Source organism: Mobula hypostoma, chromosome 2, assembly GCF_963921235.1.
Source record: "Mobula hypostoma chromosome 2, sMobHyp1.1, whole genome shotgun sequence".
Lineage (NCBI taxonomy): Eukaryota > Metazoa > Chordata > Chondrichthyes > Myliobatiformes > Myliobatidae > Mobula > Mobula hypostoma.
The window spans coordinates 37,822,323-37,840,127 of record NC_086098.1 but is presented as its reverse complement, the minus strand read 5'-3'; the positions used below and the strand labels follow the sequence as shown (position 1 = coordinate 37,840,127).

General features: G+C 40.2%; 1 protein-coding gene across 4 annotated transcripts in view; it reads left to right on the top strand.

Moving 5' to 3' along the window:
* msraa (methionine sulfoxide reductase Aa) overlaps positions 1-17,805 on the top strand; it is a 358,153-nt gene that overhangs the window by 137,268 nt on the left and 203,080 nt on the right. For all 4 annotated transcript variants that reach the window (XM_063035622.1, XM_063035623.1, XM_063035614.1 and 1 more), the window contains one exon: positions 9,593-9,712. In XM_063035622.1, coding sequence (XP_062891692.1) covers positions 9,593-9,712 — 120 coding nt within the window. The remainder of the gene's footprint in view (positions 1-9,592; positions 9,713-17,805) is intronic.

Sequence of the window (17,805 nt, the reverse complement as noted above, 5' to 3'; positions counted from 1 at the left end):
TATAAAATGATAAAAATATGCCTCTCTGCCCATATCCCCTGTCCTGACATCGCTTACATAATTTTTCCTTATGGAAACAGATAAAGTATTCTGCTTGATCCCTTGTTTGTGCATTTTTAATTTGACATCTGTTTCTTTTAGATTGAGAATTAGATTGGCTTTGTGTCCAGGTATCATGGTACCATCAGCTGGAAACACAGATTTAAAAAAATATTCTGCTTTGGCAAAGTAATACATTTTTCAAATTAAAAAAAGTTAAGGATTTGCAGTGATTGCATTACTGTAAAATTATAAAGGATTACCAAATGAAATAGCAAGAGCAAATCTTGAAGAGTTTACAGCAGAGTCATCAAATCTGGTGTTAGATTATTTGCTTGTAGTTGACTGAGGATTTTATTTTTTAAAAATGATGAGTACTGTAAGCTTTTTGGAATTGTTTTCGGTATCTATTTTTGCAGGATAGGCAGCTTTGATTGTAGACACTGACGGGCTGGCTGCTGTTCTTGATGATAGTTTAACTGAAGGATTAACAGTTTCAGTGCTGTTACCACAGCCTAATTACTGTAACATAATTGAGAGATTAATGAATACTGGGAATGATTGCAAAGCATTAATCTGATTCAGGTAGTTGGAGGACATCAAAAAACATGAAGCTTGTAAATCACTTCAATTTATCCATTAAATTGCAGAATTGGTGAGAAAACATCTTCCAAGTTTTAATGTTTCGTTTCAGAGGTGCCTTAGAGGCATGTTCATTTCAGAATGGCTCATGCATTCATAAAAATGAGTTTGTAGCATTGAAACTAAATAACTGAAGTCGTGTACAGTGGCTTGGTCAGATGAGCAAAATAATTTCAAGTAAGTTTGCGAATCTTAAATAATAAGTTAGTGTCAGTGATGAGGACCATCGCAGACTTCAAAGCCAAACGTCATGATGCTGCCAACATCGCAGCCTCTCTCCCAGATGAGCTCAATCGCTTTTACGCTTGGTTCGATGTCACTAACTCTAAGCCTCCGAGGAAAGCCACCCCTACAACCTGCAAACTGGTCATCTCTGAGGCTGAGGTATGTAGCGGGTCCGGATGGCATCCCAGGGCCAGTACTCAGGATGTGCGCAGCACAACTGGCAGGTGTGTTTGGAGACATTTTTAATCTCTCCCTCTCCTAGTGTAGCGTGCCCTCCTGCTTGAAATTATCCACCATTGTCCCTGTACCAAAAAAGACCAAGGTAACATGCCTGAACGACTGGCGTCCTGTCGCACTCACCTCAATAATAACCAAATGCTTTGTGAGGCTGGTCAGGGATTACACTTGCAGCTTGCTACCATCCAAACTGGACCCCTACAATTCACCTACTGACACAACCGAATCAACAGACAACGCAATAGCCACTGCTCTACATGCCATCCTTACACATCTGGAGAAGAAGGATGCTTATCTGAGAATGCTGTTCATAGACTACAGTTCAGCATTCAACACCATTGTTCCATCCAGGCTCGACAAGAAGCTCAGAGACCTCAGCCTTCACCCTGCCTTGTGCAGCTGGATCCTGGATTTCCTGTCAGATCACTAGCAGGTGGGAAGAGTGGGCTCTCTCACCTCTGCCCCTCTGACTCTCAATACAGGAGCCCCTCAAGGCTGAGTCCCCTCCTTTACTCCCTGTATACCCATGACTGTGTCACCTGCTAATTAAATTTGCCAAGGACACGACATTGATTGGCTTAATCTCAAACAATAGCAAGGTGGCCTACAGGGAAGAAGGCATCTCTCTGACACAGTGGTGTCAAGAAAACAACCTCTCCCTCAATGTCGCAAATACAAAGGAACTGGTTGTGGATTACAGGAGGAATGGAGATGGGCTAACCCCTTTTGACATCAATGGATCTGGGGTTGAGAGGGTAGACAGCTTCAAGTTCCTTGGCATCCACATCACCAAGGATATTACGTGCTCTGTACATACCGGCTGTGTGGTGAAAAAGGCACAACAGCGCCTCTTTCACCTCAGATGGTTGAGGAAGTTTGGTATGGGTCCCCAATTCCTAAGAACTTTCTACAGGGGCACAATTGAGATCATCCTGACTGGCTGCATCACTGCCTGGTATGGGAACTGTACTTCCCTCAAACACAGGACTCTGCAGAGTGTGGTGTGGACAGCCCAGCGCATCTGTAGGTGTGAACTTCCCACTACTCGGGGCATTTACAAAGACAGGTATGTAAAAAAGGTCCGAAGAATCATTGGGGACCCAAGTCACCCCAATCACAAACTATTCCAGCTGCTACCATCGGGTAACAGTACAGCAGCATAAAACCCAGGACCAACAGGCTCCGGGACAGCTTCTTCCACCAGCCATCAGATTGATTAACTCACACTGATTTGAGTGTATTCTATGTTACATTGACTGTTCTATTTATGATAAATTATTATAAATTACTATGATTGCACATTGCACATTTAGACAGAGACGTAACGTAAAGATTTTTACTCCTCATGTATGTGAAGGATGTAAGAAATAAAGTCAATTCAATTCATTGCTGTTCGTTTATGTGGTGGAAGGTGAAGTCCTTGGGCTGTGGTGCTGTGTCTGAAGTGCTGAGCATTAGCCATGTCTCTGTGAAGCAGAATACACAGCAGTCCCTGTTGTCGCTCTGAGATTGCAATCTTGCTTTGAGGTCTTCAGTTTTATTTTCCAGTGACTGTACATTAGCCAGGTGGATGGTAGAGAATGGGTGCATCAGGGCCCGTGTGTTTCAGTTTTACCTGGTGACTGTGCTTCCTTAAACTACGGAAACTGGTTCAGCCTGGTGACTGCGCTTCCTTAAACTAGAAACTGCATTCACTACCTGAATGATATGCAGTCCGGTGTCTGCAGATTTTAAAGGTTGTTAGATTTTTAAGAAAATGTCTTGAAACAATGACCATAGTGAAATGCTCATCCTATATGGAGTATCTATCAAATGTTGCCTCTTGGTAATCTTAATGTATAACCAAAGTATTTTTATTTAGGTCTCAGATTCTGTCTCGCCTGCTTCAATGTTTGCAAGTCAGACATCATGACGTGGATCTGTAAAATACTCTCCTTTTAGGTTTCTGACAAGTCATTGTTCAATTTTTTCTTTTAAATTCAGTGTCCACATTCTGTTCAATGAGGCAGAAGTTGTCAAATTCCCTTCTAACCAGATTCGTAATGTTTGTAGCCAGATCCTTAACCAAGGCACTGACGAGTTCAGTAGAACAGAAGGATCTGAGAATAGAGATCCATTATTCCTTGAAAGTGGCTTCATAGGTAGCTAGGATTGTAAAGAAAGTTTTTGGTACTTCATAAACCAATGTATTGAGTACAGGAGTTGGGGTGTTACGTTTAAATTTTGTAAGATGTTGGTGAGACCTAAATAGGAATGGAATAAGATTGAATGAGTGCAGAGAAAATTCACAAGGATGTTGCTGGGACATGAGGACCCAAGTTATAGGGAAAGATTGAATAGGTTAGGACTTTATTCCTTAGAATGTAGAAGATTGAGGGAAGATTTGATAGAGGTATACAAATTTATGAGAGGTATAGATAGGGTAAACACAAGCAGGCTTTTTCCACAGAGGTTGGGTGAGACAACAACTAGAAGTCATGGTTAAGGGTGAAAGGTGAAATGTTTAAGAGGAACATGAGGGGGAGCTTCTTCACTTGGAAGGTGGTGAGAGAGCTGCAGAAGTGGTGGATTTGGGTTCGATTTGAACATTTAAGAGAAATTTGGATAGGTACATCGATGAGAAGGGTATGGAGGGCTAGGGTCCAGTTGCTGGTTGATGGGACTAGCTAGGTTAATGGTTCAGCACAGACTGGATGGGCCAAAAAGGCTTGTTTCTATGTTGTAGTGTTCTGTGACTCTTTCTCTTACACAAGCTGCAAGTCATTCTGAACCTTTGCACATCCTATCTGATTCTAAGAATCAATGCTTAGACCTTGTTGCCCTCCACCAGTCACTTACTCTCAGTGCATCAAAGTCAATCTGTGCTAGGTGAATTTTTCTCTCTCCATTGCACTTAGCATGATTTTTACAATTCTCAGTAAATAGAACAGTGCAGACTCTTCAGGCCATGATGTTAATGCCGACCTTTTAACCAACTCCAAGTTCAATCTAACTCTTCCCTCCCACATAGCCTTCCATTTTCCCTTCATCTATCTGCCTATCTAAGTATCTGCCTCTACAACCAACCCTGGCAGTGCATTCTGTGCACGCACCATTCTCTGTGTGTAAAAAAAAAAGACACTTGACACCCTCCCCCCATACTTTCCACCAATCACCTTAAAAGTGCACCTCTCCCCTTGTATTAGCCATTGCCACCCTGGGAAAAAGACACTGACTGTCCTCTCTATCTATGCCTCTCATACACCTCAGTCAAGCCACCACTCATTGTCCTTCACTCCACAGAGAAAAGCCCTAGCTTGCTCAATCTTTCCTCATAAGACGTTCTCTAATCCCGGTAGAGTTCTTGTAAATGTCCTCTGCACCCTTTCCAAAGCTTCCACATCCTTCCTATAATGAGGCAACCAGAACTGAACACAAAACCGCAGGTGTGGTCCAACCAGAATTTTATAGAGCTGCAGCATTACCTTGTTGCGCTTGAACTCAGTCCTTCGACTAACAAAGACAAACACTCAATATACCTTCTTAACTACCCTATCAACTTGTGAATCTATGGACTTGGACCCAAAGATCAGTCTATTCTTCCACGCTGCTAAGAATCCTGCCATTCACCTTAGAGAGTCAGAAGAGCAAACCCTGCTACATTGTTTAAAAAAAAACAAATGTAATCTGCAGGTATTGTAATTCTGAATTAAAGAAATGATATTAAGTCATCAAACTGAAACGTTCACTCCTTTTTCGTTTCCTCACATTTTTTTCTGACCTGCTAAGTATTTATTGCACATTGTGTATTCACCCTATTTAACCCATTCAGCCTGCCTTACTACCTCTGAAATACATTTTCAATCAAGCCAAGGAACAACTCACTCATGCAACTAAAGAGTGCATCTAGTGCTATTGACAAGACCTGTAACTCTGCAGTAAATAGGAAGGAGTGTGCTAACACTCTGTGTGCAGAAGTGGACTGTTAAATTGCTTATGTTAATAAGAGTTCATCCCCTGAAAGAACATATAGGACTTTTAGCTGATTTGGACAGTACTGCTTATTCTTGGTTTTGATTTTTCTGTGGATAATGGGTGAATCTCCAAATTGCCCTTTTTTTGTTTTATGATAAAATCTGGAAAGTGAAGAAGATAAAACAATTATAATTCTTCCCTCTATTTTTTTGAAACCAACACTCTTTTGCTTGTTAATGACAGTCACATCCAATTTTCAATGTGTATGTGCTGAATCTTGCCTTTGGTTGATGATATTTCACAAATTTTAGAGATTGTTTTTTTAGCAGGAGTCTAATTTTGATTGCTGCACTTCTAAGTAGTGGAGGTGGGGTGGGGATTGTAGATGAGTTACATTGCAGCAAATGCTGCAGTATTATGGATGTGATGCGAGTGAGGACCTTGATACAAGGGCAGGTCGTGTTTGATGATTTTACTGGTGTTCTTTGAGGATATATCGAATGCAGTGGATGGAGGGGAACAGGTGGATGATGTATGCTTGGATTTCCAGAAGCGTTTGATAAGGTGTCACATAAAAATATTATCCATTAGATATGGATGCTTGGATTTGATGGTAATATATTAGCGTGGATAGAGGATTGGTTAACCAATAGAAAGCAGAGTTGGGATAAATCAGCGACAGCAGAATGCTATAGGGGTTGGTGCTGAGACCACTGCAGTTCATAACATAAATTAAAAATTGGAAAGAGGGAGTGAGTGTAGTGTATCTAATTTTGCTGATGATATTTAAATTGAGTGGAAAAGCAAGTTGTGCAGTGGATGCGCAGAGTCCACAGAGGGATATAGATAGGTTAAGAAAATGGGCAAGGGTCTTGAAAATGGATATTGATAAATACAAGGTCATCTACTTTGGAAGGAAAAATAGAAGGTCAAGTTATTATTTAAATAGTGAAATATTAAAGCATGCTGTTGTGCAGAGCGACTTGGGAGAGTGCTTGTGTATGAATCGCAGAAGGGTTAGTTTGCAGGTGCAGCAGGCTATCAAGAAGGTAAATGGAATGTTGGCTTTCATTTCTCGAAGGAAATGAAATTAAGAGCAGGGAGGTTACGCTGCAGCTTAATGGAGCAATGCAGTGGCATCACAGCTAGCGTAATGCTTTACAACACGAAACGAACCAAGTTCAATTCTGCCACTGTTTGTAAAGAGTTTGTACATTCTCCCCATGACCATTTGGGTTTCCTCTGGGTGCTCGAATTTTGTTCCATATGCCAAAGATGTACAGGTTAGGGTTAGTAAGTTGTGAGCATGCTATCTTGATGCTGGAAGCGTGGTGACTCTTGCAGGCTATGGCTGTCCCCAGCACATCCTCGGACTGTATTGGTAGTTATGGTAAATGATGCATAACATTGTACGTTTCAATGTTTCCATGTACACGTGTCAAATAAAGCTAATCATATAGCTAATCTTTACATATTCTACAGGGTGCTGTGGAGTACTGTGCCAAGTTCTGGTCTTCTTACTTGAGGAAAGATATATTGGCTTTGGAGGCGATGCAGAGGAGGTTCATCAGGTTGATTCCGGAGATGAGGGGGGTTAGACTATGAGGAGAGTTCAAGTCTCCTGGAACTATTCATACTGGAATTCAGAAGAACAGGAGGAAAACTTATGGAAAAATGTAAAATTAGAAAAGGGATACATAAGACAGAGGTAGGAAAGTTGTTTCCACTGGTAGGGGACATAACCTCAAGATTCAGGGAAGTAGATTTGGGATGGAGATGAGGAGGAACTGCTTTTCCCAGACAGTAGTGAATCTGAGGAATTTACCAGATGCTGCCTAATTAAATATATTGAAGACACAGCTTCCTATATCGTAGTGGAATTAAGGGTTATGAGGAAAAGGCAGGTAGGTAGTGCTGGATCCACGGCCAGATCTATGATCTGATTGAATGGCAGAGCAGACTCATTGTGAGGTGGCGTATGCCCGCTCCTATTTCTTGTGTTCTTATGTTTGGGGCAGCACAGCAGCGTAACACTATTGCAACGCAAGTGATCACTGAGTGGGAATTAACTCCCGCCGCTGTCTGTAAGGCGTTTGTACATTTTCCCCATGCTCAGCTTTGCCCCAGGTGCTCTGGTTTCCTCCCACATTCCAAGGACCTACAGCGGGCATCACATGCTATGTTGGTGCCGGAAGTGTGTAGCGAAGCTTGCAGGCTGCCCAGCACAGTCCTTGCTGATCTGATTTGATGCAAATGATGCAGTTCACTGGATGTATCGATGTGTGAATGACAAATGAGGCTCCTCTTTAATTTTAATCTTTCGTGCCCTAGCTGGAGACTTCTGTGGCTCCATAGTGGATATATGGCTATTACAATAAAGCCCATTCTGGTGTCTTTCACAAGAATTATGAATGGGTGCAAATCTTCTTTAATGGAGGGTAAAAACCAGTCTGATTCTTTGTCTATTGCAGGTTGACCTTCTATAATCCGGCACCACTGGGACCTGAGGAGTGCGGGATTAGTGAAAGTGCCGAATTACAGAAGGTTCATATTAAGCAATAGCTAACCGCCTCATCAGAACTTTAAAATATCATGTAAATCAGTACAAGTTAGATAATAAGGAATTCGGGATTCAGCGCTGGGCTGTTCCCTCTTCACTCGCAGTTATTGAGGGAATCCTCGTTAGTTTCTTTTCCTCCGCTTAGTAATATGCTTAAATTCAGCGGGTCGCCACGTCTGATCTGAGATCGTAGGCAGAAGAGAACGGAGCGCTGGCCGGGCGACGCCAGAGGGCAGTGTGCGACTGCCAGCAGGCGGGCGGGAAGGTGGACCGACCCAGCGTGCGCCAGCTCCCCTGCTGCTGGCAGGTGAGACGGGCTGGTGCCGGGCGGCCGTGCCTCACAGAAATGATATTAATAAATGCAGGAAAACAAGCAGGAATCGCCTGTCTGTGCTTACAAGAGTGCACCAACACAAGAACAGATCTAGTGCAACCAAAACAATGTGCAGCAGATTGGTACTGTGGCCTGGGAAATTTGAAATCAGTGCGGATTATCGAAGGAACCGGGTTACAGGTACAGTAGTCGGATTAGTGAAAGTCCACCTGTACTTCTTTTCAATGCCATGATAGTCAAAGGATAGAGAACCATTTTTACTTAATATATTAGGAAATGTGGATGTTTATAGCATTTATTTTATATGCATAATTCCCCTTGGACCGAATGATTTTTCTCTTCTGTGGTATGGCAAAATACAATAATGTATGTCACAGCTATGCTAAGTGGGAGAAACAAACACAATGAAAATCCAATACTAGTTTGACCAAACACACATTCTTCAAAAGGCAACATGATAATATTCCTACCTGCCTCCCTCTGTCCAGTAGCCACCATTACTGCTCTTGTGCTCGTGTTCATTTCAGGGAACAGGCCCTAGGTGGAAATACATTATACACTTTGAAGGGATATTTAACCATAATTTGCATGTGGCAGGATGCAATTATCAGTCGCAGCTGCCAGCCTGTGTTTGCTTTGGAGCAGAACTGTAACCACGTTTCTTACAAGCAGAAATTTGGCAATATGCTTCCTTGATCTATTTACCTCTTCTGGCTGCCTGAAAATGGGTGGTGAACATGAAGAAAATCTGTGCTCATTAATGTCTGGATTGAGCTGCCACGCAGCAGGACAAAAATCCTTCCAAAATTGAGGAATTTAAAATAAATTAATCTTGATGTAATCAATATGCAAGTGAAATTGGATTTCCACTGGGGTTAGAGTAAAATCTTTTTTTTAAAAAAAGACACCTGAATAGATTGAGCTAAAGGTAATTTTCTAAACTGTTTTTCTTGTATGTATAAAATGTTTTATTTTGATAAATGATTCAGAAGCCCTCTTACAGTTTTCTAATTGATTCTGACCTAAATACATATAATTTGCTGGTCACTTTGGAATTTAGGAATTTTAGTTATTTATATTCCAGAAGATTGATAACAGGAAATGGAAGATCTTTAAGCATATTGTTTGCATTAAGTATTTGCTGATTGGGTATGGTAAAGAGCCGTGTGCTATTCATAACCACAAAATAACATACTACCATCACACCAGTGTGACATTTTCTTCCTCCACAATAGCTTATCTAAATGATATTAGTTATTAGCAGGTCATTAGGAGCATCTTTTAGCTGTGAACCTTTGCATCAATCCAAGAGTTGAGTGAGAAGAGGACGTTTGTTTGGGTGAACCTCCAGCCCAGATTCCAGTGTCTATTGCACGACCCAAAGTGCAGTTTTAAAAATAAATTATTAGTATAAACGTGTCATTGACTTCATCAAAACTTAAAAAAGAGAAGTTAGTATATTCTTGAAATGCAAAAAAAAAAGCAATGGAGAAAATATTTTGCCATAATACCATTTCTTTCCAATTTTCCTCGATAGTGACAAACGCATCATCTCCCCAACAGGTTATTGATATCATTACTTTTATTTTTGTTGTAAATAGGCATGGGCTGTTTCTGGGGTGCTGAGAGAAAATTCTGGACTCAGCAAGGTGTCCATTCCACTCAAGTTGGATATGCTGGTGGATCATCGCCAAACCCAAGTTATAAGGAAGTCTGCTCAGGTATACTTGAAATTTCCTATGTGTTATCAGAATGATCAACATTTCAGATGTATTTAGAAACTCCTGCATGATTCAAACATTTGCTAAGAGGATAGTGAAATATGTATTTAAATTCAACTTGTTACATAAAACTGGAATACTCAACAGTGGTTGCAATTTGAGGATCTTATTGAAGGCTTTATATTTTGAGTCGTGAAGGTAATGTTGGCGGGCATTTTTAGAGATGGGAAATCACTGATGCACATTTATTTTTGTTGTATAGCAGTGGGAATTATGTGTACCATTTGATATTTCATTGCTCTTTACTAAATGTGTCCCTTGGCAACATCCAAAAACAATGCATAATTTTCTATGCATAACTACTAACCATGTTCAAGTCCAGCCACTTCATCTGCGCTCAATCATCAGTAAAGTGGTGGTTGGTGTTATTGACAGTGTCAACAGTCAGCACTTACTTTCCAATAACCTGTTCACCAATACTTAGTTTGGATTTTGTTTGGATGACTGTGCTTGAGACCGTATCACAGATGTGGTCAAAGCACAGCACTAAGAGCAAAATTTCAGAGACGAGCTCCTTGACCATTGTCTGCATATGGATCAAGGAGACCTTATGAAACTGGGCATCGAGGGAAAACACTGCATTTCTTTCAAAAAGGAGGAGGATCAGCTGTTCCAGCCCCAGGATGTGAACGCAAAGGCTTCTCGGGATAAGCACAAATATATTCAGGTACTTCATCAATGGTCTTGTTACCATTATCTGGGTAGAACAGGTGATATTTTCTGATGGTTAATTAATTCCATTGCTAACTGTTCAACAAATTAAGTAGTTCAAGCCTGCTTGCAGGAAGACTTAGACAGCATTCATGTGTGGGTTGATTTGTAGTGTGAATGTTACTTTCCATTAGATGACAGGCAATGACCATCACGGACAAAAGGAAGCCTAACATCTGTCAACATCTGTCATCATTGGGCAGTTGCTAAAAGTGGCATGCGTAACAAAGTAGGTCACACATTGGGTATCCTATGATGAATGAATTGTTCCTTGATGTTCCTGATCCTTACCATGCTCTACAGGGCACCAATCAGGAGTAGCATGAAATACTCTTTTCTTACCCAAATGACTGCAGCTCCAACAACACTTAAGAAGCTAAACACCCTCCAGGTCAGTGAATGCAAAATGCTGAAAGAACTCAGCAGGCAGGCAGCACATACAGAGGGATATAAACAGTGAACATTTTGGCCTGAGACCCTTCATCAGGATTGGAAAGGAAGAGGGCAGAAGCCAGAATGAAAGAGTGAGCGGAGTGGGAGGAGCACGTGTTGGCAGCTAATACGTGAATCCAGGTGAGGGGGAGAAGGCAGGGTGGTGGGGGAGGGGAAGGGCTGGATTAGGGGAGTGACGTGAGAATTTGAGAGGTGATATGTGTAAGAGATAAAGGGTTGAAAAAGGAAGCTGATAGACCATGAAGTGATGGGCAGGGCAGAGGAAAGAGTAGGAGTAAAAAGGCAATTGAGATAAAGTAAACTAAAGTGGGGGGGGGGAACAGAGGGGAGTGTGTAGGAAGTTAGAGAAATCGATGTTGATGCTTTGAGGCTGGAGACCATCAAGACAGAATATGATGAGGTGTTGCTCCTGCAATCTCCATCTTGCCTCAACATGAACAGAAATGTCATTGTGGGAATGGTAAGGGGAATTAAAATGGCTGTGCATGGGAGATCCTGGCTGTGGTGGCAGATGGAGTGAAGGTTTTTGACAAAGTGATTTCCCCCATTCTGTAGATCTCACTGATGTACAGAAAGGAGCACCAGATGGATTAAGTAACACTGATGTAAAGTGCTGCCTCACCTGGAAGGACTGTTTAGGGCTATGTACAGTTGCAAAAAAAGTTTGTGAACCCTTTGCAATTACCTGGTTTTTTTTTTGCATTAATTACTCATAAAATGTGGTCTGATCTTCATCTAAGTCACAATTTGGACATACATAATCTTCCTGAACTAGTACACAGTTGTACTTCTTCTCATCAATACTGAGTGCACTATTTAGACAATTTTGAACAGTCTAGGTTCAAAAAAAGTATGTGAACCTCTGGGGTAATCCCTTCCATGAAAGCTATTTGGAGTAAGGTGTTCCAATCAATGAGATGAGATAGGAGGTGTGGGTTGTAGAGGTACCCTGCCCTATAAAAAAAGACACACAGTCAGGTTATTGACAGAGCCTGGTCTTCTCAAGAAAGATCTGTTTGTGTACCATGCCTCAATCACAATAACTTTCAGCAGACATTAGAAGAAGAATTGTAGAGACGCATGAAGCTGCAAAAGGCTACAAAAGCATTTCTAAAGACCTGAGTGTTCATCAGTCCATGGTAAGAGAAATTATCTACAAATACAGGAAATTCAGTACTGTTGCCACTCTCCCGAGGATGGGCTTCCTGCAAAAATCACACCAAGAGCATAATGTACAATGCTGAAGGAGGTGAAAAAGATCCTAAGGGTAACAGTAAAAGTCCGGAAGAAATCTCCAAGACTTGCTAGTCTCTGTTCATGTCTTCACTATAAAGAAAAACACTGAGCAAGAATGATGTTCATGGAAGGACACCACAGAGGAAACTACTGCTTTCCAAAAAACAACACCTGGATCTTCCACAATGCTTCCTGGACAATGCTCTGTGGACAGGTGAGAAAAAGGTTTTGGCAGGAATGCACACCTCTATGTTTGGAGGAAAAAGGGCACTGCACAGCAACACCAAAACCTCATCCCAACTGTAAAGCACGGCTGAAGGAGCAACATGGTTCGGGGCTGCTTTACTGCTTCAGGGCCAAAGATTGAGGGAACAGTGAATTCAAAATTATATTAAGACATTTTACAGGAGAGTGTCAGGGTAGTGGTCCATCACCTGAAGCCTAATAGAAGTTGGATGACTCAACAAGACAATGATCTGAAACATAAGAGTAAATCATCAACAGAATGGTTTGAAGAGAAGAAAAATCATGTTCTGGAATGCCCAAGTCAGAGTTCAGACCTTAACCCAATTGAGATGCTGTGGCATGACCTGAAGAGGGCTGTTCATGCAAGGTATCCCAGAAATATTGATGAACAGAAACAGTTTTGTATGGAGAAATGTTCTAAAATTCCTCCTTGCCATTGTGTAAGTCTGATCAGCAGCTACAGGAAACATTTGGTGGAGATTATTGTTGCTGAAAGAGGTTCTATCAGTTATGAAATACAAGTCTTCACATATTTTTCCACCTGGACTGTGGAATGGTTAAACAGTGTGTTCAATAAAGACATGAAAATTACAATTGTTGTTTGTTACTAGTTTAAGCAGTTTGCGTTTGTCTATCATTGTGACTTAGATGAAGATCAGAACACATTTTATGAGTAATTAATGCAGAAAAAACTGGTAATTGCAAAGGGTTCACAAACTTTTACTTGCAACTGTAGTAAAGTTCCTTTAATACTGTATCACACACAAAATGCTGGTGAACGCAGCAGGCCAGGCAGCATCTATAGGAAGAGGTACAGAAAACATTTCGGGCCGAGACCCTTCATCAGGAGTAACTCTGTGTGCTCAGTACTTTGCTGGTGCCAGACTTGCAGATTCTCTGGACTACCAGATGTTGTTAAAGTTCAAAGTAAATTTATTATTAAATTGCATTTGTATATGTCACCATATACCACCCTGGGATTCATTTCTTGTGGGCATACTTAATAAACCCAATAACCATGATAGAATCAATGAAAGACTGCACCAATAGGGTGGACAACCAGTGTGCAAAAGACAGCAAACTGTGCAAATACATAAAGAAAGAAAAAAAAGAAATAATAAAAATAACTAATTAAATAATAAATACCAAGAACGAGATGAAGAGTCCTTGAAAGTGAGTCCATAGGTTGTGGAAATAGATCAGGGATGGGCAAGTGAAGTTGAGTGAAGAATCTCTGGTTCAGGAGCTTGATGGTTGCTACATCAGATATTTCATTTACTCTTGCTTTAAATGTTGCAAAGAATAATAAATTTTCTAGTGAAGCCTAAGTTGAAAGACATTATGAGTAACAAGCCCCCAGTAAATATAAAGGACTATGAGAAACTGAAGCAGATAAATTTCGCAGCAACACAGCTAACTGAGGCGGATGAGCTTAAACCGAATTCAGAAACTAGGGCTGCAGTTAGTGGTTGAAAGTGCAACAGATATTCATCTATTGTATCATCGGCAATCAATAATGCCTTTTAAAGTGCATCAGTTAGAGCAGCTGCACCTGTCTATTTGCCATATTTTCTTTCACCAGTGTCAGATGCCAAACTACCAAGATTTCCAAAAGTTGGATGGTAGATTATTGTAGTTTTACACCCTTCCACCACTCCAAGCATTATTAATTACCTTCTGTTTCAGCACATTGTAATTGAAGTGTAAAATTGTGTAAAAAAGTGCACATTTGTAAAATCCCCCACAATCACTTGCTTGTGCTACTACCAAATTGCAATGGCTGCTACCAAATAGGGAAGCCCCTACGACACAAGGGAATTTCTCTTCGTATTTCCAAACAAGTTGCCCACCATTGTTAGAGAGAGATTTCCATTTCTACTTTCCCTGGTCTGTATCCTGGTATTAAAGAATTTTCTGGAACTTATTTTTTTTAGCAGAAGCACGATAATGGTTCAGGAAAGCTCACCACCACCTTTAAAAGGCATTTGCTGCGAGCGTAAAAGTGGATCTCCCTGTTTTTGGCCACATCCCAACAAAAGACTAATAATAAAAATTCTTATTTCCCTGACTCTAAATAGCTGTACCATTTTGCTGTAAGGAAGAATCCAAACTGTAAATGAACAAACATTGTTTGATTTTTTTGATGTGTTTATTGAAAAACAAAATGGACAAAGATAAAACTAGTGAAACGTACAATAATCAGTATGCTCACCTTAACATCAAAGCTGTTAAAAGGGTGACCTCTTGCTGATAATTAAACCAAGTTATTAATGTTAGTATTGGGAATATTTGAATATTAGTTTAGCATCATTTTCCAAGTAGGACTGCAGAATAATTGAGATCCTAAAAGGAGCAAATATGTTGGCTGGAGATCTATATCCAAAATAGTAACATTCCAGCCTAGTAGTTTACTGAGCAACACACACAAAGTGCTGGAGGAACTCAGCAGGCCAGGCAGCATCTATGGAAAAGAGTAAACAGCAGATGCTTCAGGCTGAGACCCCGCATCTGATGAAAGGTCTTGGCCTGAAACGTCAACTGTTTACTTTTTTTTCATGGATGCTGCTGAATTCCTCCAGCATTTTGTGTGTGTTGCTTGAATTTCCAGCATTTGCAGACTTTCTCTTGTTAGTAGTTTACTGATACCATTGCTCATGGATTGGTCTGCATTTAAGCTTAATGTATTGTGTTGGGTTCTTTTGAAGCTATGTTTGCAGCCAATCACAGTTAGAGACCATAGAGGACTGGTTTGTTCATAATGCCGTTCTACTGAGCAGAATGGAAATGCATGATGCTTGATAGCGATGGTAAAATGGAAGCAAGTAATAGTGATGGTGCTAAGGGGAGGGGTTGGGATACTGGAGAGCACTATTCCCTTTAAGCTGCATGGGTGCGTGGCTGCACAGTAACTGAAATGCTCCTGTGCACATAGCCTTTGTTGCCACATAGCTGGAATCTTCTTTTATATAATGTTAATATAATGTAGAAATTATGCTAATATAATGTAGAAATCTATATTAATATAATTGTGAAATACCCTGTAATTAATAAATGTACCACACTTTGAAACATTTTAGAGCTTCAATGTATTTATATTGTCAGTATTTCAGATTACAACATTGTTACAAAGTGTAATAATAAACACAGAATGGAAGTCAGTAGCTCATTGTTAATAAACTGTCTGCCGGCTGAATGCTGACACCATCTAGTCAAAACATTTTATTTTTACCATTGTGCCTGTCAGTTGTTTTGACTGCCAGACATCACTTACTTGTGTTGTTAGTTATGGTTTGTATTTCTTTGATATGAAAAATTCTATATTCTGACTTTTTGGTAAGTAATCTTTCAAAAGCATAACCTAATAAGTATTTTTAATTAAAAATTGTTTGAACAAGGTAAAAAATAGTTTCTATAAAATTGTTTGTATGACTGTGGTTATTTTATTAAAATTATATACAAACCCCATTTCCAGAAAAGTTGGGATATTTTCCAAAATGCAATAAAAACAGAAATCTGTGATATATTAATTCACGTGAACCTTTATTTAACTGAGAAAGTACAAAGAAAAGATTTTCGATAGTTTTACTGACCGACTTAATTGTATTTTGTAAACATACACAAATTTAGAATTTGATGGCTGCAACACACTCAACAAAAGTTGGGACAGAGACATGTTTAACATTGTGTTACATCACCTTTCCTTTCAATAACACTTTTTAATGGTTTTGGAACTGTGGATACTAATTGTAGTAGATTTGCAATTGGAAATTTTGTCCATTCTTGCTTGATATAAGACTTCAGCTGCTCAACAGTCCGAGGTCTCCGTTGTCTGATTCTCCTCTTCATGATGCGCCATACATTTTCAATAGGAGATAGATCTGTACTGGCAGCAGGCCAGTCAAGCACACGCACTCTGTGTTTACAAAGCCACGCTGTTGTAGCCTGTGCATAATGTGGTCTGGCATTGTCCTGCTGAAATAAGCATGGATGTCCTGGGAAGAGACGTCACCTTGATGGCAACATATGTCTCTCTAAAATCCTAATACATGCCTCAGAGTCAATGGTACCTTCACATACATGCAACTCACCCATGCCGTGGGCACTGATGCCCACCCCAATACCATCACAGATGCTGGCTTTTGCACCTCTCACTCATCTCAGCTCATCTCAGATGGACCGAAAGACTGTGGAACCGTGTGCTGTGGTCAGATGAGTCCACATTTCAGCTAGTTTTCGGAAAAAAACGGACGTCGAGTTCTCCGTGAAAAAAATGAAAACGACCATATGAGCTCGGGCCCAGAGAACTTTCCGGCATTTCTGCATAGAGTTGATGTATGGCTTCCTCCTTGCGTAATACAGTTTCAAGTTTCATTTCTGGATGCAGCGACGGACTGTGTTGAGTGACAATGGTTTTCCGAAGTACTCCTGAGCCCAGGTGGCTATAATTGACACAGTAACATGACAGTTTCTTAGGCAGTGCTGCCTGAAGGCTCGAAGATCACGCGCATTCAACAGTGGTTTCCGACCTTGCCCTTTACGCACTGAGATGTCTCTGAATTCTCTGAATCTTTTCACAATATTATGTACTGTAGATGTTGAAAGACCTAAATTCTCTGCAACCTTGCGTTGAGAAATGTTCCTTTTGAACTGCCTAACAATTCTCTCACGAATTTTGGCACAAAGGGGTGAGCCCCGACCCATCCTTGCTTGCAAAGACTGAGCCTTTGATGGACGCTACTTTTATACCCAGTCATATACCTCACCTGCTACTAATGAGCCTGCTTAATGTGGAGTCTTCCAAACCGGTGTTACTTGAATATTCTGTGCACTTTTCAATCTTATTTTATCTCTGTCCCAACTTTTGTTGAGTGTGTTGTAGCCATCAAATTCTAAATTTGTGTATATTTACAAAATATAATTAAGTTGGTCAGTAAAACTACTGAAAATCTTTTCTTTGTACTTTTGTCAGTTAAATAAAGGTTCACGTGAATTAACATATCACAGATTTTTGTTTTTATTGCATTTTGGAAAATATCCAAACTTTTCTGGAAATGGGGTTTGTATTTTTGACTTACTGTTTTAACATTTTCAAATAATAATTATTATTTTTAATATTCTCTAATAATAATTATTATTACTTTACTGTCCTAAGGATGTCAAAAAGAAAAGTAGAAGTGTTAAATACTTTGAAGAACAAAGCTTGTAGAAAACTTTTGTATTAAAACTTTTGATCCAGTATTGCAAAGGGCAAGTTAATGAATGTAATAATCCAATCAGCAACTACTGCCTGAAGATTTTGACCAATCCACAATACCGAGTGGTATTAACTGTCCTTAACAATGTTTTAGAAGATCTGGCATCTCTTTATAAATTCCTTCTGTTTGATT